General features: G+C 35.7%; 1 protein-coding gene across 2 annotated transcripts in view; it reads right to left on the reverse strand.

The window, feature by feature from the left end:
• Positions 1-132: 132 nt before the first annotated feature.
• Positions 133-27,847, reverse strand: part of TMEM181 (transmembrane protein 181) — a 39,810-nt gene continuing 12,095 nt past the window's right edge. For both annotated transcript variants that reach the window (XM_087969548.1, XM_026675267.2), the window contains exons 3-17: positions 26,609-26,664; positions 23,081-23,171; positions 20,658-20,788; positions 20,195-20,311; positions 18,004-18,084; positions 17,671-17,770; positions 15,870-16,000; positions 14,219-14,310; positions 13,865-13,922; positions 11,542-11,644; positions 11,390-11,441; positions 9,322-9,404; positions 6,828-6,917; positions 6,179-6,245; positions 133-5,175 (exon numbers count right to left, since the gene is read on the reverse strand). In XM_087969548.1, coding sequence (XP_087825674.1) covers positions 5,097-5,175; positions 6,179-6,245; positions 6,828-6,917; positions 9,322-9,404; positions 11,390-11,441; positions 11,542-11,644; positions 13,865-13,922; positions 14,219-14,310; positions 15,870-16,000; positions 17,671-17,770; positions 18,004-18,084; positions 20,195-20,311; positions 20,658-20,788; positions 23,081-23,171; positions 26,609-26,664 — 1,331 coding nt within the window. In that variant the 3' untranslated portion in view covers positions 133-5,096. The remainder of the gene's footprint in view (positions 5,176-6,178; positions 6,246-6,827; positions 6,918-9,321; positions 9,405-11,389; positions 11,442-11,541; positions 11,645-13,864; positions 13,923-14,218; positions 14,311-15,869; positions 16,001-17,670; positions 17,771-18,003; positions 18,085-20,194; positions 20,312-20,657; positions 20,789-23,080; positions 23,172-26,608; positions 26,665-27,847) is intronic.

Here is a 27,847-nt window from a genome sequence, read left to right on the forward strand (position 1 = left end):
TTAACATGCTGAAGTTCTGAAAGAGTATCATTATTCCTTAATTTCATTAGTTTCCTGGGTATTTTGTTTTGGCTGGCATTCTCCTGTAAAGCATGGGTAAAATCAAAGAAAGACTAATTGACAATACAGAAGTTCAGTACAAAATTTTATTATGAATAAATTGAATTTCATGATTTTTATTTTGCACTATTTCTAGTATTTGCTTTAAAAAAAAAGCCTTTACATTACATTGAATGTTACTTTTATGCTGTGGGGAAATTCTGTTTCATATTCCAAACCTCACCATAATTACAAACAGCAGATTTCCTGAAGCCTGGAGATTACACATTACAAATAAACCATGCATATCCCTTCTTCAAACAAAATCAAATATACAAATGCACTCATTAACATAGCTATTTTGAAAAAGCACTAGCCACATTTGGATATAAAATTTTCTACACTTGCTTCGTTACACAGCTGTTTAAAAATATTGAAATCTTGAATAGTGCTGAGAGGATTTTTCCATATATTTATATTGGCACAAGTGGAACATAAGACAACAAGCACAACAAAAGAACTGTAGAGCTAATGTGCAATGGTTGCACAATCTTGGGTATTATTTTTCTCAAGTTTTGTATCAAATGTGAACCTAAAGCTTAATAGCATGTACTTCTGAATAAACATGCAGAAAACCGGAATAAAAATCACAATTAAAAGAATTGATTTTTTTTCAACACACCTAATGTTTCCCATTCCCAGGCATGTTACGCTTAATGGTAACTATTATGTTGCTCTTGGTGATACTGAAAAAGCTTCAATTGATCCTTTTCAAATATCTTTATGAAAACCTGTTTTCTCGGTTAACCTTGCTAACAAAATCTAAACCTGATTGGCTTTGTGACAGTGTAATATGACATTATCTCCTTGTATTACACAATCTGCTGCTTTCCTGGTTTAATAAGGTTATTCTGTCCAATCATTGATTTAATAAAAGAATAACTTTCACTAAAGGAAACATGGTATTGTCAGAGGAAATTTTAAAACAAAATATTCAGGCTTGGGGGAGGGGGGGTAAAATTCCTACTGCTAACATCAGAAATACTGGAGTCCACTTAAAAATTGAGTACATTAAGGGATAGTCTCATATACCGATAATACTGATCAGCCATTTTATAATGAGAACCACCCTACTCCCCACATCAAAGAACATGAGAACCGTGAGAATATTACTTAATAGTATTTAAATTTACTAATAGCTCCCTTGTTTCATACTGGAAGAATATATTGGTATCCAAGTGAATCTTAACTACAAAAGTTCTCTCTCAGTATTCCCTTAACTAAAAGCATGAAATGGATCCTGTCTCATTACAACATTGTATACTGTAATGCAAAAGTAGTATGTGATTAATAATGTGTCTAAAAATAGTCTCAATTTCCAATAAGGAGCAAGATACAAAAAGACCAGCAGCACTCATCTTTATTGGATTTTCCCAGTTAGATGTCATTTTGTATGTATTTGGAAGTTTCCTTCTGAGTTTTCCAAAACTGAAAAATATCACATTACATATAAAATAGGCAATAATACACTTGTTCCTTGCAAAAGTAGTCACCATTGGTCTTGCCTCTTTTCAAAGATATGAACAAAAGGAAAGGGGAAGAAATGCCTAATTCATCCAATGCAAAATATTTAAAGAAACTAATCCAGGCAAATTCATCAGAAAACTTTTAACTCTTAAGTTTACAATTTACAAAATTATATAAAATAAATGGTGTACAGGTAGTCCTTGACTTATGACCCCAATTGGAATCAGACATTCTGTCACTAAAGAGGTGGTCATTAAGTGAGTTGTGCCCATTTTTTCCACCATTGTTTTTGCTGCAATCATTAAGGGAATCACTAGATGTTAAGTGAACCATGCAATTGTTAAGTGAATCTGGCTTTCTCCATTGGCTTTGCTTGTTGCAAACTGGCTAGGAAGATTGCAAATTGTGACCACTGCAACAGTTGCAAGTGCAAGGACCAGTCATAACTTTGTAATGCCATCGTACTTTCCCATAGTCATTAAATGAATGGTATTAAGTCGAAAACTACCTGTAACACAATTCTAACCTCTCATTTTTTGAGTGGGACAGATTTAAGAAAGTGCTTGATTTTCTTGTTGATAATGCCTCTTTAAAGTAATAAATCCAGGATAAATTCTAGTTGTATGCTAAAAATATCAAAAGGTCAGACAAACATTTTGCAAATAGGAAAAAGGATCAAAATGTTTAGGAAGTAGCATTATGTTTGCTAGACATTTTCAGTTGGCTGAACTGGTGCAGGCAAATTCAATGATATTCAGCTTACAGCTAACATTACCAGGTCAAAAACCAAAGCCACCTGAAATTCCCAAGGTCAAATGAACTTTAGGGGCATTGAATACACAATTCCACAGAAACAAGTGAATTCAGGATAAAGTAATTTGTGAACCATGTTAAATAAAAGTTGGACACTTCAGTGTTGAATCTCAAGCCATTTGTCAGCAAGACATCGCTGGAAGAGTCTAGTTTTCCCTGTCAACAACTTCAAGCGTGTTCAGAGAGATTAGGGAAACCCACATATTTTTCTTTTATCCTTTTGCACAAATTGAATGCAAACCTTAGAAAAGCAACTTGAAATAACATAGAACAATATATACTTAAAAAAACCTTCATGAGTCAGCAATACAAAAAATTAGAGGAAGGTATTCAGTCTTATCATGTTATATACTATAATCTTGGCACACTTAAAATATTAACAAAGAAAAACTAGACCTTTCACATATAGCAAAGACATGATTTACAGTAGTACACATTATAGAACTGAGCTGATCACATACATGTGGAATATTTGACCTGCAACCCTCACTTCCATCTTTTTTTTAGGTATCTTATGTTTGAGTAACTTACAAACATGAGTTTATTATATTAATAGCTTTGGATTATTTCAGTTTTTATTACAAATTTGGGTATGTCTGGGATCCAGTCCCTGCATGCCTACTAAGCATCTCTTTACTAAAATTTCTTGCATGCATTGAACCATCGGAAATGCATGTGATGGAGAATACTAATTCCCTTCTGCACAAAGGGAAGTGCTTTCTAATTGAGGCCTTGGAATTAAATAATCAGGCTGCTCCTGAAGCTTAAATTTAGAACAAGACCTAAAGCAAGAAATGACTATTTATTAAACTCAAAAGTGAACACTGGGAATGCATTTAATTATATCTGTAATTTTAACAGGGCTTTAATTCTTATGTATCATTTCAGTTTTATTTCACAGGTTATAAGAGCTTCATGACTAAGAAAGTTACTGGAGTGATTGAGAAGGAGAAAGATGTACTATGAAAGCACAGAAAATAGAGATCTATAATGTCAATCCAATGAAATCAATTCACAGAATCCATCTAGATTTAAGAGTAAACGGTATTTTTACTCTTTTTACTTTTATTCATTTTACTCTAGTGCACTGTTAACTGGTATCCTCATTCCAGTTAACACATTGAAGTGCAGTAGTTTATTTTTCTAGAAAGGATAAAAGTTGCAGAAGAGATTATTTTATTTATGTTTGAAGATAAGATTTTTTTAAAAGTCTGAGAAATACCATTCAAGATAGCTGCAATTAAAATCAAGAAATCATATCAAGGTACCCAGACACTTGCTATTTGCTGCAGAGCTCTTCATTCCTATTCTATATGTACAATAGGAACAAGAACAATTAATTCCACATTATAGCCCACACATAAAGCAGCCATGAAGCAAAGGCCATTCTAAGAGAATGTCACATGACCATATTTTACTCATATAATTCTTCCAGAGTTTTGTTATCTGAATGCTTCTGTGGAAATCTGAAAGTTCTACCTAACTCTGCCAATAAAGGGTTCATCCGATAAAAATGAATCAATCACCATTCGAATCCTGCCAGGTTATAAAATAAGCGCTCATTTCAGTAGCCATCATACTTAACATTTATTGTGTGTTTCTAAACTACAGTAATTAATAATATTTAATTTATTAAAATATTCAGAACATTTCCCTGAAGGAAGAGTATGTGATTGAAGTATATGTTCCCTTAAAAAGAAAACTAGCATCGGCAGAAGGCTTTGCTTTTAATTCAAAATTGCCATGCATTTAAATGTTAGCATTATTTTAAGATAAATCAGTTTTCAAATCATTCCTGTCTTCTAAACCAACACAAGTACACTGGTATCTCAGAAAGAATGAGCTGTTGTGGAAATCAATTGTCCACAATAGAAAACAACAGGAAGAAGTTTCGGTTTTATGAATTCAAGACACCAGTTATGCACTGAATTATTGGGAGTTCATTACTGCATGCCTGTGGTAATATTCTTGAGAGCCAAGAAGACCAGCCCAATTTCCACCTAACTTTGGAATCTAGAGATGTTGGGAGATGGTGCATTGTCTTGATGCTACAATATATAAAGTCAAGATAAATTACTTTGGCATTTAAAAAATGCAGAGTATTACTGCCATTTAAATAGTAATGAAGCGCAGTCATAAATAGTAATGAAGCATAGTAATCAAAACAGTAAACCACAGCCTAATCAAGGAACAATCAAGAAGAAAACAACACTCCCACCAACACTGACAGGGAAAGCCACCGTAAATAAACAGAACAAATCCCACTCCCTTTTAGCACTGAACATGTTATCTAATTGGATAATGAAATGTTTACAAGGAAACCACCAAGCTCAGAGAGCACCAGAGATTCCACAGTTCAACCCTGAGCTGCAAATATTCTCTTATATTAGTAATGAAGTAATTAGGAAATCCACTATTCAGTTATTAATCCATAATAAGCTAAGACTGCCCAAAAACTTATTGATTTTAATAATCTGATTCCACAGCATTCTGTGTGGAGGCATCTTGTTGCAATTGAGTTTTAGGAGACGGGGTGGGTAAACCACAAGTTTCTTTAAATGGTACTAAACATTCATTTCTCACTCCCATCCATTTTAGTTTTGTAAACAGAAAATGACTGGAATAAAGGACATACTTCCACCAAAAGCATGGTTCACTTGACTATAGGAAAGATAAAATTACTCTTGTTCCATATTCTTGGCTGCTCCTGTGCAAATTTAATCACTGTCCGATTCCTCTTTGAATTTGGCTCTGATAGCCTGACCGTTCTGAAGTGGCATTTCTTCATAGTCACTCCTGTCCAAACATATTTAAGAAATGATACTTTACACATAAGCAACAAAAAATATTACAATTCCATACAATTTAAATTCTGGAATTTACTGGCTCTATTATTTTCAATCTGAGCTCTTTCCAGGTAAGTATGCAAACTATATTCCTTTATTTGCTTTTAGCCTGTTTGGAAACCTCCTTTTTGTTGCTTTTCAATTTGACTATTAGAAGCCGGGTATAATCAGTTTAATTCAATTTTAATTGTGTTTGTTTAAAGCAACATTTACTTCAAAATTTTCAGCAGTCAAAATTCATCAAAAACAGATCCAAGGGGAGTAATACAAATCCTAAAAAAAAATGAGCCCCACACAATTCAAACAGGGCTGATACACTCCACAGCTACTTATACTACACTTGTCTGAAAACGGATAGCTTGTAAAACTAATTTCACAGATATCAAACTCGGGACAAGAAAAAATATCAGGTGTCAATCAGCGTGACCCAAAAAGGAATTAAGGTGAAGATTGGGAAAAGACTGACTAGGATCAGTCATAACATTTCCAAAGGTCTATACTTTGGGAAATATTAATAACTTTCTGTCAAGCCAATCTAACAGACTATGTACAGTATTTTTGTATTTTACAATATTGGCAAGCTACATATACAGATCTAAACAAGAAAATTACTATTCTTTCTTAAACAGATCTTTCTAATAATTCAACTTGACTTAGTAACTGCTTGATGGACCTCTTAGATTTGCCATATTTTTATAAAAGTGTTAGTCTTTCTGGGGGTGCAAACACATAATAGCAGTTTCACAATTTATGCCTTAATGATTATTTTTGCTGCATATTAATTCCAGAAGAACTTTCCTTATCATTTGTTTTTATTACAAAAACAACTTCTGGGACAAGTTTTTTTTTTAATGTAGGAAATGGAGAGGCCTGGCAAAAAAAATGAAAATATGCTTTATAGAACACTACAGAAACAAAGTGGGATTGGTGACATTATTGCAAGTCTTACTTACCCGTAGATAACATCGTCATCTGAATCATTCAACATGGAAAAGGCAGGGTTGTCTTTCAGCTGAGATTCTGAAAAATGTTTTGAAGAATATAGTCCATAAACGCATCTCTCTCCCCCAAAGATCAGTCATGTTATTAAAAGTCTTCTAATTCAGGTATCTTCTTCCTTGTCATTCTTTGGTGCCACTTTAATGAATATTAAACCCTCCTCTCTTTGCTTCAGTGTTTATTTATTGTTATAGATCAGAACTGGACAATCATTAGTTGTCAAGGGCACCTTTGTTGATTGCGGTAGAAAGGGGAGAGTCACATTACATATGTGGTTGGGACTGAGATTTTAGGGGAAGTTTCAGATTTTGCTCTGTTACACAAGAATGATGGAACATTTTAAAGGCTCATTTTCCTCTCACATTCTCCATCTCAAAATGCCTGGAAACTATGCCAAGCTCAGATTACCTAACACATTTAGTTCTGGACATTATAATAATAATAAAAAATGATATAACATCTGAATGCCCACAAATAATATTATTTTACTATGCAGTGCACCATTTGGTACTAAACTTCATAGCTTATCCATAGATCAGTCAAACTACTTCAAACAAAAGTAAAACAGAATTTTGCCAAAAGAAACAACATAAATTAACTTACCGTATAGGGCATTTTTTGATGGTGAGTACACAAAGGCTAATGTGTATAGGTAGAAATTTAATAATCCATAGAAGGATAAGAATTCTGCAGGTGATAACTGTCAAGGATATCATTATATATAAAAACAATTCAACATGTAATCAAGATCTAAAGAACCATTCAAAAAGCTGAATGAGCTCTACTTTTTATTCCTAAACATTAAAACACCACTGAGTAAAAAGCCAGCCTCATTAAAACATTTGCACACATCTGTTTCTTAAGATCCTTTACAGCAGGGCTCCTCAACCTTCAGTCTGTGGATCGGCACTGGTCCGCAGCATGCCAGAAACTAGTCCACGCAAACAAGGACATAGACTTCTGTAAAGCCTTTGATTCAGTGGTACACGACAAACTACTCCTAAAAATAAAATCCTATGGTATCTCTGGACAACTGAATAACTGGATAGAAGCATTCCTGTCAAACAGACAACAAATGGTCAAAATCGGGAGCGTCCTATCAAATCCAGTACCTGTCAGGGCAGTGTTCTAGGACCAACTCTCTTCATACTCTACATAAATGACCTCTGCGATCATATTAAGAGCAATTGCGTTCTTTTCGCTGATGATGTAAAGCTGTTCAATACCACAGACAATACTGCTACCCTTCAAAAAGATCTCGACTATGTATCTGAATGGTCAAACAAATGGCAACTTCAAATCTCAACAAATAAATGCTCTGTCTTACATATTGGCAAAAAAAATCAGAAAATAAAATACAAGCTGAATAGTCAAGAACTTGTTGATGACCCAAGCTCTGTAAAGGACCTTGGAATACTCACCTCTAATGATCTAAGTGCTAGAGCCCACTGCAACTACATAGCCAAAAAGGCATTAAGAGTTGTTAACCTAATCCTACGTAGCTTTTTCTCTGGTAATATCACACTACTAACCAGAGCATACAAAACATTTTGCTAGACCAATACTCGAATACAGTTCATCAGTCTGGAACCCTCATTACGTATCTGATATTAGCACAATTGAGAAAGTCCAGAAATATTTCACAAGGAGAGTTCTCCACTCTTCTACTCGTTGTAGAATACCTTATGCCACCAGACTTGAAATTCTAGAACTAGAAAACCTTGAATTACGCCGTCTTCGGTCTGACTTAAGCATGGTATATAAAATCATACATTGCAATGTCCTACCTGTCAATGAATACTTCAGCTTCAACCATAACAACACAAGAGCACACAATAGATACAAACTCAAAGTAAACCGCACCAAACTTGATTGCAGGAAATACGACTTCAGCAACAGAGTGGTCAACGTCTGGAATACTCTACCCGACTCTGTAGTCTCTTCCCCAAACCCCAAAAACTTTAACCTTAGACTGTCTACTATTGACCTCACCCCCTTCCTAAGAGGTCTGTAGGGGGCGTGCATAAGCGCACCAACGTGCCTACCGTCCCTGTCCTATTGTTTCTCTTATTCTTTTATTTTTCTTATATGTACCCATTTCATGTATTCACAACTATGTATACGCTTATACTTATTATCTTGTAAACAATTGGCAAATCAAATAAATAAATAAATAAGGGAAACCCCATCCATGGGATGCATGCAGCACACGAAACCACACCACCTCCATCTGCAGAAAACCTCAGTCCACGGAACTTATCCCTGGTACCCAAAAGGTTGGGGACCACTGCTTAACAAAAGTTTGCCAACATCCCACCAGCATTTAAATCTACATTTGTTTGGGATGCCCATAAAGGGCCTTCCCTGTAGTTGTAGCCTTTGGAAGTCCTGACCTTGGAAATTCTCCTAGCCTTCAATATGAAGATCTTCACCACCATGATGAAAAAGAGACAAGCAAGCAAACAATCCTGAATTGCTAGGTTTAATCTTTGTGCATATCAGCCTTTTTCTCTGACATAATTTCATTATTTTGTTTTATTTTAATTTACTATTGAATTTTAAACATTTTTTTTAAAATTAAACTTTGAATCAATGAGATATTCTGATAGTGAAATATTAGTGTATTCAACATATAAATCAAATAAGAATTAAACAATCAGGAAGACTTAATAATAATCATATTATTTGAGTAACCCAAATGTCACAGGGTACAAGAGTCTAAATTTATATACATGGAATGACTATGGAGATTATCAGTCATCCAGGTCATGGTTGACTGATAATCTGATAATGAATCCATTCTCCACCATTCAGCCAGAACTGAAGAAACTTCTTGGATCAGAAGTGAAATGTATTCAAGGAAAAAACAACCAAGATAGTCCAGTTGCCTTTTGAACAGCATCTTTGGGATACATAAATGGAAACAGAGAATATTAACTGTAGGCTTCGGAGTAATGACAGGGTTTTGTCACTGTTGAGAGTTTACATAATGGGCTATATAAAGCCTATCTTATTTATTTGTATATTAGTCTTTTCAATTATGATTGCCCTACCATTTGATTGAAACTTTGAGCAGGATGTCACAGTGAAAGGATATAATTATGATAATTGGTTGAAAGCTCAGCCACAAAATTGTCCTGAAGAACCTGTGCTCCAAAACGCAAATAAAATATAGCGATGCTGCAAGAAAAGAAAAGAAATCAAAGTTCATTCTACATTTTAAGATCCTTTTTAATTCCAAGAGCAATTAAATAAAAATCAGTATTTGAAATTAACATTAGGAAACTATTTCCCAAGTAAATCACAGAAAGCTGCAAATGGGCCAATTATAAACATACGTCTCCAAGATTAATACAAGTGCCCATATAAAGTAGGAATAAGTTATATAAGACATACACATACTTCAGGGGAACTATGGAGATGAAAAAAGTTGTGTTTAATCTTGTAGGATTTCTTACAAAACACTCCCTAAAATATTAATGGTTGACTGCAGTGGTGTAAAATTTACACAGCAAGAATGTCTAGACAGATTGTTTTAATTCCGTTCTTTTTTTTTTAATTATTACTTTTTATTATGCAATTTTCTTTGTTATATATAAAATTTCCACATCTACAACGGCAGTGTACTGTTTGGGTACAATCTCTTTTAAATACAAGTAGTACATTATACAATACAATAACTATAACTATTATTCTCAAAATCTATTCACCATGATCTTCACTTATTAAACATTTCCCATTATTTAATTATCACTCTATTCAGCTTTATCTATAATTGGTTAATAATATCAAACATTATAAACATCATATGAACATCACATTTATAAACATTATCCTCTAATTCTATTAATCATCGTGTTTACTTATCCTAATTATTCAATATTTCATTATTCAGTTACACATTTATTTCATCTTTGATTACATATCCCTCTCCATTCTAAGTTTCTCACTTCTGCTTCTATTTTCTAGCCACTGATAAAATAATTCCCAAATTAAAAAGTATTCTGTCCCTTATCCTTAATTTTCAATGTTAATCTATCCCAGGGGTGTCCAACCTTTCACCTTCCCTGGGCCACATTAGAAGATGAAAATTTGGTTTGGGCCGCACATATAATAAATTATTATAAAATAATTATATTATAAAATTATATAATAAATTATAAATTATATTTATTATTAATTATTTATTATTAATTATTTATTTTTTATTAATTTTCCGGCCAAATTTTGCGGGGTGGGGGGGTGGCGGCAGGGGCAGAAGCGGCGGCGGCGGCAGCGGGGGCAGAAGCAGCAAAGGCGGCGCCCGCCTTTTCTGTTGCTGTTTGGCGTGGTGCTCGCCTCGCCCCGCCTCGTGCCTGCCTCTCCTCCTCCTCCTCGCTGGCTCTTGCCAGAAGGTTGGGGTGGGCACTGGGCCGCATTACGAGGCAACCTGGGCCGCATGCGGCCCGTGGGCCGCGGGTTGGACAAGCCTGATCTATCCATTTCAGCACATTCTAATATTTTCTTTATTACATTTTCCTCTATAGGTATATTTTCAATTTTTGTTTTAATTCTGTTCATTGAGTTTCCTCATTTTACCATCAGTACCACAAAAGAAAATATTACCAAAGTGCACTATCTGGTACAACAGAACTTTGGTACTCATTGTTAATTGATTCCAGGCGACACGATGAGTACCAATTTTTTTCCATAAGGAATAATGTAGTGAGTCATGAGGCAGCCGATAGGTTCTGTGTTGAGTACCAAGCAAATAATAAATACCAGGACAAAATGTTTGCTTCAAAATGATTGAGTACCAAATTCAGTGAGTTTCAAAGCAGTTGAGTACCAAGGTACCACTGTATCTGCTTCCAAGGGAGGTTGATCCAATGATCCACTGCATTTAATACCTTGCACATATTTCATATTTCACATAGAATATTAGGAACCTGCAAAAAGTACTAGTCTGGTAATGTCAGAAATTGTGTTTTTCTTCCAGACTGAGTTGACCCAGACATTCCAGAGCAGGAGGAGGGAGGGGTAAGGAAGGGGTTAGGGTTATTTTACAGACATATATCTTCCAAAACAGGAAGTAATTTGTGTTTCAAACATGGCCCATCCCCCAAAAGGAGCATTTTGCACACTTTTAGATACAACTGAATAATATCCTCAAGTGAATATCTCACCTAATGATAAGAACTACCAATGTCAGCGCAGTCAAGAATTTCAACCTAAGATCTGAGAAAAGAATAGGAAAGAGTTATTTGAAAAATAACACAAGTATCTTTCCAGAAGAACAACACATCATCAGAAATCACAGGTGAAGAATAGAGCTTACCAACGTAGGGCATATTCCGAAGCTCTGAGCACGCCCGGATTATTAGAAATAAAAGGTACAAAATATATACTGTTGCCACCACAAGGAAGAAGATTTTCATCCCCTGTTACAAAAACACAATTAAAAACATTTGATTATTATTTTGATAGCACTACACTTTCTTTCTCCCACATCTGTGCATTATGCCAGGAGTTGACAATTGTATCAGGCATTGAACACTATCCTTATTTTTACTTGATTGAAAGTTCAGGTAATCACCGAAGTTTGCAAGATTACAATAATCCCACCCCAAGGACTTCAGTGAAGTCTTGACCATTTTACATTTTATTTTCAGTTATTGGGAATGACATTACGTTGAGAATCTCCAAATTGTACACAGAGACCATCATCTTTATAAGCTGGTCCAACAGTCTTATTTATTTTTATTTTATTTTATTTATTTATTTATTTATTTATTTTATTTGTCAAAAGCTTACAATACAACAGAAACAAGAATAAACATAAGTTTAAATACAAGAAATATGAACGAATAATTGGGGACAATAGGGGACAGGGATGGTAGGCACGATTGTGCGCTTATGCACGCCCCTTACAGACCTCTTAGGAATGGGGTGAGGTCAATAGAGGTTAGTTGATGGTAAGGAGGGTAAAGGGGTTTGAGCAGGTGACGACAGAATCTTAGAACGGAGTCTTAGAAGAAGAGAATGTAATACTGTTTTATTTAAACCCAATACCAAGGCCATGTTAGCTAGCAGGTATGGGAAATGGTAGTCCAATCTATTTGGAAGCTATAAAATTAGGATCTTTGGATGGGAAGCACAGCATGTTGGTTTTGATATGGGAAAAACCTCAAAATGGAGAAAAGAAGTAAAAAATAGCATTTTTAAAATAAAATTTAGCAGTTCTCTGGAGTATGTGCACAATTCCTAAAAATTCACAGATAGCAGAACTTCTTTTCATGGGTGTTACATACATACATACATACATACATACATACATTCTTAAGTTTTCGCGGGTATTTAGATGTATGGTATTCAGCTTTGTTTGGGTATTTTCCCACGTCATTATGGTTGTGCTTTTAAAGTTGTAGCAACGTTTCGGCAGAATCTCATCTGCCATCATCAGGCTTCTTATAGTGTTCGTCTGTGAGTCGAGACTTTCACAGCCGTTTCTGTTTTAAATTTAGTGCTAGCCTACTGCTGTGCCAGAATGGTTTTTTCTTCATCCTGATTGGTTGGGAGTCTTGGTCTGTGTTTATTGGTCTTGGAGTTTGCTGTGTTCTGCTTGATTGGTGTTTCTAATATCTTCTGTCTGTTTTGTAGCTTTTTTTGTCTTGATTGGCTGGCAACATTGTGTTTCCTGTATTGGAGGCTTTTAGTGCAGCTTGGCTCCGAGTAAACGGACGGCTATCATTTATGAGGAAGCTAGGTTTCATCTGGGTGCCTGGTTGGGGTGTGTTTGAGCTGGAGGTATCAGGGGGAGTCTGTTTGTGCCCAGGTGTTTGCCTGGCTTGTGGTGTGGAGATTTTTTTGTTTGAGAGTGCAGGCTTCAAGATAATTGACAGTCTGGTGAAGTCATCTCTTCTATTCATGCTTTCAGGTCTTTTTTCAATCTCTATGGCTTCTCTGATAATTCTGTAGCTGGGGTTTTCTATAGTGGCTAGGGTTTTGGTGCCATTGAAGTTGATGCTATGACCTGTGGCTTTTATGTGTTAGACTAGTGAGGAAGTGTGTTCCAGCTTTTTCTATAGTGGATTCTATACTCCGAGAAGCACAAAGCCGAAGACACAAGCCTGAAGATGATGAATGAGACTTCATCGAAACGTCGCCTAGATACTTCCAATTTTACGCGGGAGAAAACCCGAATAACCAAAGATCCACATACAAATACCCGCAAAAACCTCAGAATATATATATATGCTAACTGGCAATAAATAAAGAGAAAAAGAGAAGAGGAAAGCAAAAGATATATTAGAAATATCAGAAATTTACTGGGATAAATAAAAAGGAAAAATCTTAAGAATAAATCTTAAATTTAGGATAGAAATAAACGTAATGCTGACATGGCTCAATTTTGCTATCTTCAAAGTAAATTGCACTCCCAGAGAAGTAAACCAATTTTTTTTCAATCTTTTTTGCAGTCGTAGTTTTGAAAACAGAGTTTAAGCTATGGTACAATTTTCCCTAATATATACAAATAATTTTAGATGTGGATTAAGCAAATTTTTTACACAGTTAAATAGGTTAAAAACAGGTCTATTTTCAAAACCTGAGTTCATTCATCATTTCCTATGCAAATCCAAAACTGCTTTATCCTAACATACCTGAAAATTATTTGTGTCAATCTCATATTGGTATGTTGGATCATGTAGTTCATTGACCCTAAAAAAAAAAAAAAGCATGCTATGATCATGAATCTAAACATTTATCTGTAACAATCTAAGTAAGGACTGAACTTGATATAGTTGGTTTTTCATTTTTCCAGAACGTTTAAAATATTTTCTAAGATCTCTTTCTGGCCTTTTTAAAATTAAAATTTTAGCTCCTTTTTTCATTTTATTAATATATTAGTATCCATTCTAATATTATTACTGTTTCTATTCTGAATTTTGTAAATTGTTTTGAATTAGGAAAAAGATAATTAGTGTTTAACGAACAAAAAGAAGTAAATTACTTACGTCTGCCATATGCCTAGTGTAACAGAAGCCAACCACAGGAGACCAACAATAAGGAATTTTGGAAAATAAAAGGTCATGCATTTTCTTTCTCCCTAAAAAATGGAAAAAAGAAAGAAAAGGTGACAACCGTATTGGATTTGCATTACAAAAATCAGTTACAACTCTGTAAGAATATTTTTTAATTAAAATAGAGCAAGAATCCTTTTGTTTCTATTTTGATGTTAAATGCAAGAAGAATATATATCTCCCAAATATTTTTTCTTTATTAATAGCAGAAGACGTCGGACTGAAGTTTAATTACTTTTTAAGAAAGAGCTGTCAACTCTGTGTCAGTTTCTTTGCAGAAACACAACTACCAATGTTTGCAAAATCTGGCAGATCTCACTTATGGTTGCAGATGTTCCTTTGTAGAGGAGATAAATTCGGTGAACGGTTGCATACTTTTTGGAGGGAAGTAAAGCAATGAACTGTTGTTTCTGTTGTTTTAATGTGTTTGTTTTAATTCAGGATTGTAAAACATGTTATTTCCTTCAAAAGAACCTCCAAAGTGATGATCAGTGTAACAAGTCGGCCCCTTGGCTATGGCACTTCATTGTCTTATAGAAACTTTGTTCAATCAAAATGTTATCATTTATGACACACTGTTTTCAGTGTGAGTTCTGAAGAAGGAGCCACCAAATAAACAACTGTGTAATTAACTTGACCAGAAGGGCAGAACCAAAACAACAGATTTATTCAGCCAAGGTTTTCAAGCCCTTTTCAAGGCATATTATTTATTACCCTATGAATAATGGAAATTCTTTGGGCTACTGGCTACATAGAGCTAAATCCAAAATTATGTAAGTGGATTTCCTTTTGAACAAAAGAAGCTTTTATCTTCCTCCTCTTCTTCTCCCATGTCCTGTCCCATAATTGTTCATTACACTTATTCTGAAGGCTGCCCCAGTACTCCAGAGGCAATACACTGGAGTTAAGGATAGAATTCTGTTCAGCAATAATGTTCATTCCATTGGCAAAATACCAGCATTCAACACCTGTTAAGTACCACATGTTGCTAAGTGAAACAAGCAAGTTTCACTGAAAAGATTTAATGACTGGCTGGAATTTGGGATTAGGAGGATCATTGTTCAGCCATGAAGCTCAGTAGATATTTCTAGACCAACATCTTTTAGCCTAGTTACTTTGTAGAGTTTCTAGATAAAAATCATACTTTCTAAGTATTTAACAAAACAGGTATTATCACAGAGCATAAACCACACTGAAATATTATTTTACTCCTATCATAACAACTGTGCTAGATTAAATACCCAACTTTTCTAGCACTCTTCTTTTATGTTGTTCAAGAATATGTACAATCCCCTTTTAAAGGCAACCAAGTTGATTGCTTATTACTACAATCTAGAGCAGCAAATTTTATTGCTCAATTTCATGCCATGTAATGCAATAATTCCTTTATCTCTTTCCTGGGTTTCCCACCATTTTACAGGAAGAAGAACTGTCCTATTCACTTTATCCATTCCACTTCCCTAATCCCATCCTTCGTTACTGTATTAATTGTAAAAAGCTCCAATTACTTTCATTTCTCTAGACGCTGCATCACTTTGAAATGCAGTGTCTAGAACTTTACTTACAGTCCAAAGTCAATCCTCACCTGTACTCTGATCCCATGGTAGACACAAAGCCAGAACAGCAGCAATGCACACAAGAACAACGACTGAAAAAGGTCATCTAGCATTCCAGGAAACCAGCTGTTGATTAGGAATGAGAGGGGGAAAAATGGGTCTGTAACAGAATGGGAGAGGGGGATAGTCAGAAGACATCACCACTACCAACCATAAGAATATTCTGTCTTTTCTACAGCATCAAGACCAAGATGTTGTTCAGTTACATAAACTCAAGCTAGCCTAGCCAATATCGATATATTGGCTATTCAGGTAATGCACCATATAATTCAGGTATGCTGGAAAGTATAGATCAACACATCTGAACCCTATGCAATCACAATAGTTTAAAAAAACAATATGAAACATGTGCCAGGTGTTTTCTATATGGTATTTCTAACATACTTTATTACAGATATAAAACACTTGTATTCTAAAAGGCAATTTACTGAGAAAACATTTGCTAAACTTTGGGCTGGATTTGTATAGAAATTGACTTTTTTTTCCCATCCCAGCTTATTACAGCAGAATTCAAGTGAAAATGGCCAGGAATTGGAATTGAGCGGGAATTTTCAAAAACTGGACAAAGGTACTGCGTAACAACTGAACCAATCCACCCACCCACCCACCCACACATATATACACAAAGAAAACCCTTGCAAGTCACACTAATTGCACCAAGCAGGGAAAGAAATAATGGAAATGTCTATCAAGGAGGAGCAATTTTATGTAGTGGTTAAGACAGGTTAATACATCAGTCTAGAAATCAGTAGTATGTGAGTTCTAGCCCTGTCTTAGGTACAAAGCCAGCTGAGTGACCTTGGGCCAGTAACTTTCTCTCAGGCCTAGAAAGGAGGCAATGGCAAACCATTTTCAAAAAACCTTGCCAAGAAAACTTCAGGGCCTGGTCCACACAGTCACCAGGAGTCAACACTGACTCATAGGCACAGATACAAATAAAAAACTAACAAAGGAATGGAAGGTAGTTAGATTGCCATCTCTATTTCCACAGTTATGTGTCAGGATATTGCCTGATGCATCATTGCTATTGGTTCCTTTTTCAGAAATACCCATGCACCAGAGACCATGCTTGTGAGTACAGAAGGACTGGAAACTTCCCAATGGCTCCCTTGAATTCTAGAACTCCTTCTTAAGCAAGACACCAATCTCCATTCAAATTGGTATATTACTTGTTACTTCTGCTCATTTGCAGAAAAACACTGTGCAGTGTACCATACTGAAAATGAAAAATAACAAAACAGCCACAATGATGACAACTACAACTCTGATGAGCCAATTTTCCGTGATTCTTTTTCTAAGAAGCCATATTTTCAAAACATTTTCAAAACTATCATAGGAAGGCAGTCCAGAGATGTAGATAGCCATCCTGAGCACAGGCTCTCTGAACATTATATTTTAGAAGAAATGGGTTTTGCCAAGCCTTCCATCTTTCAACATTTCTTTTTAATTAGAATAAGCTGCTGGCCTATTTCACTAATTAGTTTTTTTTTTTCTACTGAGTGATAGCAGAGGTTAACTTAATTCCACATATTAAAGCTTTTCAGCTACTTCAAACACTCTTAATTATTTTGATATTAAATAATGGGAACAACCAAACAAAATGTGTTTTTTTTTAATCAAATCTGAAAATGCCATCAGATTATGCTGATCTGCCAAGCCTAATTTTTCCTAGTGATTTTAGTTGGAATTTTAATTTTCATTAATCTCTCACATGTGAAAGTAGGATAACCCCCAAATCCCATCATATCAGGATATAATTTAAATAAATACCATTATAAAGTAATAGCAGGGGGAGGAGGATTGACATCCACTTCTGCTCTATCCCCCAATCTCGCATGGAGAACTTGCGCAGGGAGTGAGCAAAGAGACACTGCAAAGAAAGGAAGAACAATTATATGGTATCTGTTCAGCATAAGAGGAGGGGTAGAAACATGAAAGCTTCCAAACTTGGAATACTGCATCCAGTTTTGGTCACCATGATGTAAAAATATGTTGAGATGAATTAAACCAACAGCAGGTGTACCTAAACAGACACTGATTTGTCTTAAACAGGCAAACATACCAAAATATATTATTAAAACTAAACAGAAAGCTGATACTCACTGTGACTATGAAAGTAAAAACCACAAAGACAAATCGGAACCAGATTTCCACTTGGGAGAAGGCTGGGTTATACATTTTCCACTGAAAATAAAAGATGTCAGGTTGTTAACCAAAAGTTTTGTGAATAAAAATAACATCAATGATACTTGCATATTCAATATTGTTTTCCTACTGACGGACCTTCAAATGCACATAGATGTGTATGTTTATTATGGTTATTGATCAGAATACAACAATTAGTAGTAGATTGTGAATAGTTTATTGATGTGAGCAAAGTATATATCTAATAACAATGTTTGGCCACATTCATATAAATAGAACTCTAGTCTGGTACCAGCTGTGCACAGAATAAATTGGAGTTGCCTGGTTATTTTATTAACTGGGAAGTGATAAAAACAAGTTCTTGCATCCTTATAAAAAATACAATATTGCATGGTTCTCCAAACTTGGCAACTCTAAGACTTGTGGGTTTCAACTCCCAGAATCGTGCCCCTCTCCACCAAGCTCAAGTGGAATTTGTATCTCAAGAAGTGCCATAAGGAGTACTTGAAAGCCTGCTACAGTTAGTGCTCTCTGGAATTTAGGCACAGTTACGTGGTGTAGTTGTCTTACTGAACTGAAAAACAAGCCTGACAGCTCAGGAAAATGTTCTTGGGTAGGGCAGACTGATCCAGTTGGGCTTCTAGATCTCAGGCACATTTCTGAGTCATCATTAAAAATGCTTCTCTAGAAAGGCCATAATATTGTTGGTTAATTCTCCCTTCAGTCAGAGATAATCTACTAGACTGAACCAATAAGGTGGAGCTTTCTTCACATAGACAGAAGATGTCAATCCACACATTACAATGTAAACATTATTTGGAGGACATCTGAATCATGTGGACAGGATCAATTTCCCTTCACTTGTCTACCGTTCTTTAGATACAGTGGATTACAAATCCCTGGCAAATTAATTGCTTGCTCCTGAACAATAGCCAAAATTTGAAGTCCATCAACATTTGGGAACTCACCACCATTTATTAATTCTTCTAATCCTATTTCAAACTCAGCTTCAGAAATACATTTTACAAAATTAAAACATGAATATATATAATAATATGGAATGCTATTGCTCCAACAGGAATTAAGATTCTTAGAGGCTCTTTCCCCATTTCTGCCAAATTCTGAAATGTGCCTGGGGAAAATAAAAAGGTTTCCCCCCACCTGTCAAGGTACTACCATTGGACTTCTTTCCTTTCTGTGATCTGTTTCCTGTTTCTTTGGAGTCCATTTATTGCCAGGCAAATACATCAGTATTTAGAAAAGCCTGATCTGTCTAATTATCCAATTCTCTTTACTGCTCAAGGTGTTTTAATTATTTATTTTATTGCAAGAAACAGAATTTATCATACTCCAGAAGAGAAAAGGATGAGGAAATAATTTTCTCAATCCCTCCTTGCAGTCGGCAACTCTACTCCCCTTGCTCTTCAATAGCATCTCCGATTTACTTTTTAGTAATTACACTTAGGACAAGACTTTTTTTCAGACCAGCACTTTACAATTTGTCTTTTTTATATCAAGTCATATGTGTATAAGTCATGTCAGATTCAGAATCAAGTCAATTGTAATCATGTTTAGTATGTCATTTACTTCTATTCAGTGTTTTAAAAAGGGGATTTCTTCCACGCCTTAAAAATAAGGTCAAACAGATATTTGCAATTCTCTGCTTACTAGTTTATTCAGAAAGATTTTATAATTACTGTGAACTGCTTCAGAGTTTTCTTTTGAAAATCAACACAAAAAGATTTCCACATAAAGCTGAACCTATATTTTCTAATTACTTTTACTATTTATACTTATTTATACCATATATATATACACACACACACACACACACACACACACATACATATACATATATATATTCTTAAGTTTTCGCGGGTACTTACATGTATGGCATTCGGCTTTGTTCGGGTATTTTCCCACGTCATTGTAGTTGTTCTTTTAAAGTTGTAGCAACGTTTCAGCAGAATCTCATCTGCCATCATCTGCCATACACACACACACACACACACACACACACACACATATACACATATATACACATACATACATACATACATACACAAATATACAATCATACATACATACATACATACATACATACATACATACATATACACACACACATATATACAGTATTTATACTTACTGTGAAGTTATAACTCTTCAGGTGGTAGATCTCAGGAAACTTGTCAAAGGTAACAACGATATTGTAACGAGTGAAATTCAAATAGCCAAGATGAACCACAATAATTTCATCACAATCCTGTAAATTGGGACATGAAAATTGGTTAGATTAATAATAACCTTGTTCATTTTGATTTGGGAATGTGTGAATAGTTTTAAAACACATACTGTTTAGGTACAGCCTCTTTTTTTAAAAAAATGTTACTGACAAAGAACTCATCTGTATAAAATAGTATTGTCTTTCTTTACTAAAAATATTTTTTTAGAATTTCTAGCAAACATATTGCCATCACTACTCCTGTTGAACCTGTGATTACCCATATAAACGAATTATTAATTTGTGGATTTCTCTAACAAGTATAGGATTTCACATCTACCTTTTTAGCATTTTTAAGAAAAAAAAAAAGAAATGTTAGTGAGCTTACCTTAGCACAGTTGAATACCCTTGTCCGGTTGTGAGTTTCTCTGTTATAATTCCGTACACTTGCATTCTTTAGTACTCCACGTATTGTAACTGACATAATAAAGCTAATTTTCAAACTATCCAATTTGTTATCTGAAACATTAAATCAAATACTTGTGATTGAACCTTATTTTGAACCATGGACTGCCCCCCCCAGTTCAGTTGCATGGGGAAATGCTTTAAAACAGGGGTGTCAAACTGGTGGCCCGCGGGCCGCATATGTCACATGCAGGCCACGCCCACCCCAGTTCTGCGAATGGGGAAAACATTGCGAAACATCACATGATGGCAAAATGACGTCGTAAGTTTGAAACCTGTGCTCTAAAAGAACCTAGGAAAGGCCATGACAAAAACTATTTTTTGTTTTGTTTTAATCAAATATAGGTAATAAGACTGCTTACTTTCTCCCATCTACATTAAAAGATTCAATTTATTAACAACCTCTAGGACAGCGGCCCCCAACCTTTTGGGTCACCAGAGACCAGTTCCATGAAGAAAGATTTTTCCGTGGACCAGGGGGGTCACGGTTTCATGTTCTGCCTGAATCCTGCAGATGGAGCTTTGCTTGTTTGTGTGGAGCAGTTTCTGGTATGCTACAGACCAGTGCCGGTCCACAGATTGGGGATTGGGGATCCCTGTCCTAGGGTTTTGAAGCCACCTGTCACCAGGGATTCAGATTGTGTTCCCCTCCTATAAGAGGAATAGTGTAACATAGAGGAAAAAAATAAATCAGGAAAGATGGAAATACACCATCTTTCACCATTCTGTATCAAGTACAGAATCAGTCAAGTCAGCAAGAGACTATTGAAACTTGTTCATTTTGAAATATGCTTCCAAATTGGCACTTTTTTAGGCAATTACCAATCTTCTTCTATAAGTTATGATAGCTTTCTTCAAATAGATATCCTCCAGACATGTTGGATGACACTTGTAATATTCAACCAGCACCAGGAGAGCAAATGGCTGAGTTAGGCTGATATTTGCATGATATTTCTGAAGTCAAGATTCAGCTTGTTTGGACCAACAAAAGTGCTCATGAATTCTAGCTCTTTTATTACTGGCTCTTGTACATTTCATGCATCTGCAAATTTGTCTTACATGTGTGAAATGTGTCACATAACGTTATCTGGGGAAATTTACCTTGCTTATTTTTTTAAAAAAAAATCTTACTAGCTAAAGCAGATTAGAAACCTAATCTGTTGTGGCAAAACAAAACTGATGCATGAGAAAAGAACTTATGGTGACAAGGCCGCAATATATCAGTATCTTTTCATCTTTTCATCTCCTGAGGATATTACTCCTTTTGTAATCTATACACCTATTCTCCCAATCTTTTTATATAGAGGGGGTTTGAAAATATTTTTAAATATTGCTTCTTTCCATGAGTCAGTCTAAGAACAAATATCTTCCTTTAGCAACATACCCAGTTTTCTTTACTTCTGTTTAATATATCAGCTGCTTAACACTAAGTTAATCTTCAGGTAACTACTATTATTCATTTATTTGCCCTCATGCCATCCTTTTTAAAAGTATACAATGACTTGAGAATTTATTATTTTAGATTTTTTTTTAAGGTTGTATGCTGTCCTGAATCATCTTTGTGAGATGGGCAGGTATATAAATTTAACAACTAAAAATATATAATGACATGCACTCTAGCAGGTACATGGTACACACAGCAAATGCTGGTAGTTATATGCAACCGATATAGTTAAAGGAAACAACATTTTGCAATATGGTCTGTCTTCAGGAGAATTTTCCTCCATGGAAAAATGTATTTTCCTAGTTAACCCAAACTACAGAAACAATGTAATCATCTTCTCCTGGCAACCTGATTTCAGGAACAAGATTTTTCCAACATATGTTCCCCAGCTACAATAAGTCTTGGTACATAAATTGCCTAGTTATATCTTGCCATTAGTAACGGGTAATATGTTGCAATCCACTCCTTGCTTACTAACTCCCCATTTCTATTGGCTTCTTGATATGTAAAGAGGGAGAGGCAGAGTTATCAACCACCTAAAACACTGGGATACAAAACCAGCTTATCAGATATGAGTCTGTTTTTTTCATGCTAAACCAAAATGGGACACAAACACTGTACATCAGGCATGTGCAATCTGCGGCTCATGGGCCACATGCGGCCCTGGACAGCAAGTAATGCAGCCTTACAAAATCATAAACTTTTAAATTAGGTGATTTATCTATATCAACTATATTATATATATTTTATGTGTGGCCCAAGACAATTCCTCTTCATTCAATGCAGCCCCGGCAAGCCAAAAGGTTGGACACCGGTGCTATATAACATTAGCAGGTATACATGTAATTAAAATAATGCAGCAGAACAGCAATCTACAACTAAACTAAAAAAAATATCCTTACCAGAAGGTTGCTCCAAGTGCACAGTACAGGTAAGCCATAGTTTCTGATTATAAGTAGATACTGGTGGCGAACTTAAAGGAAACGACTTTGTCTATAACAAAATGGAAGACAAAGGTGCAATCGTGTGAAATCTTCTCACTAAAAATCATTCTAGTGGAAGCATAAGCTAGTCCACTTTTTTTAGCAGTATCTATTAAGTGTTAATAGTACAAATGTTACCTGATCCAAGTTTGTGAAAATGTTTTCAGAAATAAAGGGGCATGGATTAAAAATGCACCTCCAGCAATTAAAAGCATTATCCAAATGTAATTCATTAAAGGAAAATATGTCATTCTTGCAATTCATGGAGCACAGCTGAGTTGGAGGTTAGGACGTTGGGTTGGAGATTAGCAAGCCTGGGTTCAAGATCCGAATGGTGCTGTGGGGCAGGGTTGAGCTCCAGCTCCTGCCAGAGACATGAAAGGAACCCCCTATTGGATTTTCCCCAGGCAATGATGTCACCGGCTAATCCTTTCAACCCGGAAACCCCTCGGTGCTTATCACAGGAGTGCTAAGAGTTTCATTGTTTTGTCCTTAGCCATAAAACATATTCTGGTCCCTAAGAAATCTTAAAAATCTGCATTTCATGAAGACAAAGGGGTTCATGGTTTACAGGTAGTCCTTGACTTACAACTATGAGACCAGAATTTCCACTGCTAAGCAAGGCAGTTGAGTCACCCCTAATTTTGCAACCTTTTTTTGCCATGGTTGTTAAGTGAATCATTGCAGTTGAGTGAGCCATGCAGTCATTAAGTGAATCCGGCTTCCCTCATTGACTTTGCTTGTCAGAAGCCAGCTGGGAAGGTCTCCGATAGCAATCTCATGACCCTGGGACACTACAACTGTCATAAATATTGGCCAGTTGCCAATCAACTGAATTTTGATCACATGATCATCGGGATGCTATGCTCATCGTAAGCTCAAGGAATGGTTGTCACTTTTTTCAGTGCTGTTGTAAGTTTGAGTGTTCACTAAATGAATGGTTGTAAGTGGAGGGCAATCTGTATTGGGTATGGAAGCAGACAGAACAAGGTAACTGGTGTTACCTTGAGTCACAACCTGGGTGCAGTAGGAAGAGACTTGACCTTTGCTACCGAACAGTTGTGCAAGCCGTAGTCTCAAGATAAGCCCAATGCCATGGTTAATATTATTCTGAATGTAAGAAGTTGTTGGAATGATAGCTTTTTATCTAATGTTATTTGTATACTGGTTAAAAATTGCCTATAAAGTGGACTTCCGGTTTGAGCTTCTTCGGTGACAGACCGAAACCTCGTCTCTCCGAGGCTTCGATCCGTGCTCGCCGCTGGAGCGCCCCGAGCCGGCTGGTTTCGGGGCTAAGCCACCCCGTAGAGGTGGTGAAGAGGGGGGAGACTCCCTGCAGGGTTGAGGAGAGTTGCATCTCTCCTCCCCAGCTGGCCATTACTCCCTTTCCTGAAGGCAGTTGTAGCGGTGGTCAGAAATGGCCACCACAAAGAAGAACTCAACCGGAAAAGAATGTGCAGGAGGAAGATAAGAAGAGAAAGTTTTGGTTGACCGGATCAAACAGCAAAAGCAACAAATAAGGTACCCTGGAATTTAAACTTAACAACATTGTTCCCAAAGAAGATTTTGAAGCTGCGAAGGAGAGAGAGAAGGGAAAGGATTAGGTTTTTTTTCTTCCCTTCCTTATACTGACAGCTAAGAGACTTAAGTAAGAAACTGGAAAAAAAAATCTAAGCATCTAAATCTAGGCATCTAAGCTGAAAATAAAAGTCAAAGGGATAAATAAAGATTTCTGGACATTTAAAAGTTTTTTAAAGCTGGAAAGGAGAAAAAAATGAATAGAAGGGCAGGATCTGGAAAAATGGAGGAGACTGCCTGAAATTAAGGAATGGAACTGTAATTAAAAGGAACTCACAGTGAAATTTTAACAAGATTCCTCAAAGATACATTTTAATGGAAACTTGGTAACAAAAAAATAGAATCCCAGGAAGAGAAAGTGGAAAAAAGAAGCAAGTAGAAACAGCCTTGGATTATTTGGATTACATGGTGATTTTTGGTTTTTGCATCTAGATGACTAAAATTAACTGGGTGGTTGTTTAAAAGTTTTTAAAATGGTATCACTCTTAGAAGAACTGAAAACGGAACTTAAAAAATGGAAAGAAGACGCACAAGAAGGGAGAAGTTCTTTCGGCTTCGTGTTTCAATTCTTAGAAATGGAGATCTGGAACTATGAGAAGCAACAAGAAACGCTTGCAGAACAAGAAGATTGGGACAAAGAAGAAGCCATCTTTAATGATCAAATAATTTTAAGTGGGGGGGGGGAAGAAAAGTGGGGAAAGAGAGTGAAAGGTTTAAGATTAGAAAAAACAACCAAAAAGAAGAAGAACAATTTGAAAGATAAGTATAATATTAGAAAGCAACAGAAGAGGGGATTACAGATGAGAGAGTTAGAAGCAGAGAGACGAGGGGGTAAAAAGGGGAGGGAGAAGAAGAGGGGGAAGAAGGCAAGGAAAAGAAGTTGTAAAAGACAGAAACAAGAAACGGAGAAACAGGGAAAAGATATAAGGATTGTAACCATAAGTTTGTTTAGAGATAATGGGTGAAAATTTAATTGTAAAAGGGATTCTGCAAAGGTACATAAGATAGCTTTGTTATATTACAAATAGAAATAACTTTAGAAAATATGATGATGGGTAAAATATTTATTGTAATGCAGTGGGATGTTTGTTAATAAATAAATGAATTAAAATGATTGAGAGAATTAAAAGGGAACATTTTTAATTATTAGTAATGATTTATAAAAATATAAGTGAGAAATATGGGGGGGGAAAGAATTAACTATGGAAAGTTTATAAGTGTTCCCAAGGAAGTATGATATTCAATTGAAAAGAAATGTTAAAGATGTTAAGATTTTAATGCATATTAATGATAGAATTGAATTGGAATGAATGTGTTTTATTTGCATATATATATAATTTTTTCTTTTTAAGAATATAGCGTCTATTTTAAGAATGTACCAAGCGGAATTCGATTGGAAGTTATGTATTATATTGAATGCTATAATCTTAAAGCTATACATTGAAGCTTAAATAAGAGCTTGAATGGATAAAATTAAAGGATATAAAGGTGTCATACTCTAATTGGTAACTACAGGGAAAAATTTGTTTAATAAGAAAAGATAATGTGAAATTGTAACAGGACAGACAAAAGTATAAATATAATGATTTGAATTGAGATAATCAAAACAAAGTTGAGAAAATTAGAAGAGGGAAAAAACTATGTAGAAAATATAAAATGGTAATAAGATATGGAATAGAATATAAAAATGAGCATGAAATTGAGTTTTGTGTCTGTATGAAGAAGTGATAACCTGGGACCATGCTATTTTCAAAAAAGATGTTTTATTTGTATTTTGTTTTTGTGAAAACCCAAATAAAATTTTCAAAAAAAAAATTGCCTATAAAATCAGAATACATCAAATCCAAAACCAAGGATAACAAGGCTTACCTTTGAACCATTGTTTATCGGCGGTATTTCTGATATGCATTCAATGACTCTGGGACCTGAATGAGACATAAAGGCACAGAACATAACCGATGAATGGCTGTGGAACTCTGGAAGTTGAACTCCATACCTCTTAAAGCTGATTGACGTTGAGAAATGTTGTAAAACAGGGGTGTCAAACTCAATTTCATTGAGGGCTGCATCAGGGTTGTGTTTGACCTTGGGCGGGCTGGGGGGAGCATGGCCAGGGTGGTGTGGCCAGCTCAACATCATTCGTGTCGGGGGCTCCTATAGTGGCCTAAGCACTCTGCCAGAGAAAATGGACTCCCGAGCTCCATTTTCGTCTGCGACGGCCTCCTACAACCTTCTGCCAGCAAAAAACAGAGCTTGGGAGGACCGCACAGAGCCCTCCTGATCTCCGTTTTCGCTGGCAGAGGCACTACAGGCCGGTTCTTCACCGGTTTCTAGGGTGGCCCCCAGGGCCAGATCTAAGCATCCCACGGGACACACCTGGCCTGAAGGCCTTGAGTTTGACTCCCCTGCTGTAAAACTTTTTTTTTTTAAGTTAATTTTAATTTTTTAAAATTTAAGGCTTTTAGGGCAAACACATCATTCAGATAAGACAATGGAATATATTGTGTTAAATTGCAGGACAATTGGATCAACTTCCCATGAAAGCAAGAAAATTTTTCTAGTTCCTGAAAAACCTGCCAGCCTCACCAAAAAAGAGAATTTTGCACTACCCTTTAACAGCAAACAGTGTGTATCAGTCACTTAGGCTCAAGCCAGCAAATCCTTCTGCCCTGGCTAATTGTGTAAGAGGAAAGAATATGCATCAGCACCTACTTCCCCAGAATAACAAAGGTCAGGTTCACCCTTCCAACATGACACCAAATATCACATATGCAGCCCTGGAGGTCAACTGTACTGAAGGGGTTTCGTCAGCAAACTGCAGATGAACCCTGCATGCTCTATGTGTATTTAGAAATCGGGTGTGAGCAGCCTATATTTAAATACAGGTAGTCCTCGACCTATGACCACAATTGAGCCCAAAAGTTCTGTTAAGCGAGACATTTGGTGTTTTTTTTTTAACAAATTTTATTCAGTTTTTCACATTAAAAACAAAAATCTCTTTTTAGTGGACAACATATTTCCGGGTCATCAATTTTACATACAAATATGACAGCAATTATACATTCATATATGCATACTTCTACTATTACCTTTTCCATTTCAAATTTT

This window comes from Notechis scutatus, chromosome 1 (genome assembly GCF_049901735.1).
Source record: "Notechis scutatus isolate UNSWTSFEM ecotype Mainland chromosome 1, rNotScu1.2, whole genome shotgun sequence".
Classification (NCBI taxonomy): Eukaryota; Metazoa; Chordata; class Lepidosauria; order Squamata; family Elapidae; genus Notechis; species Notechis scutatus.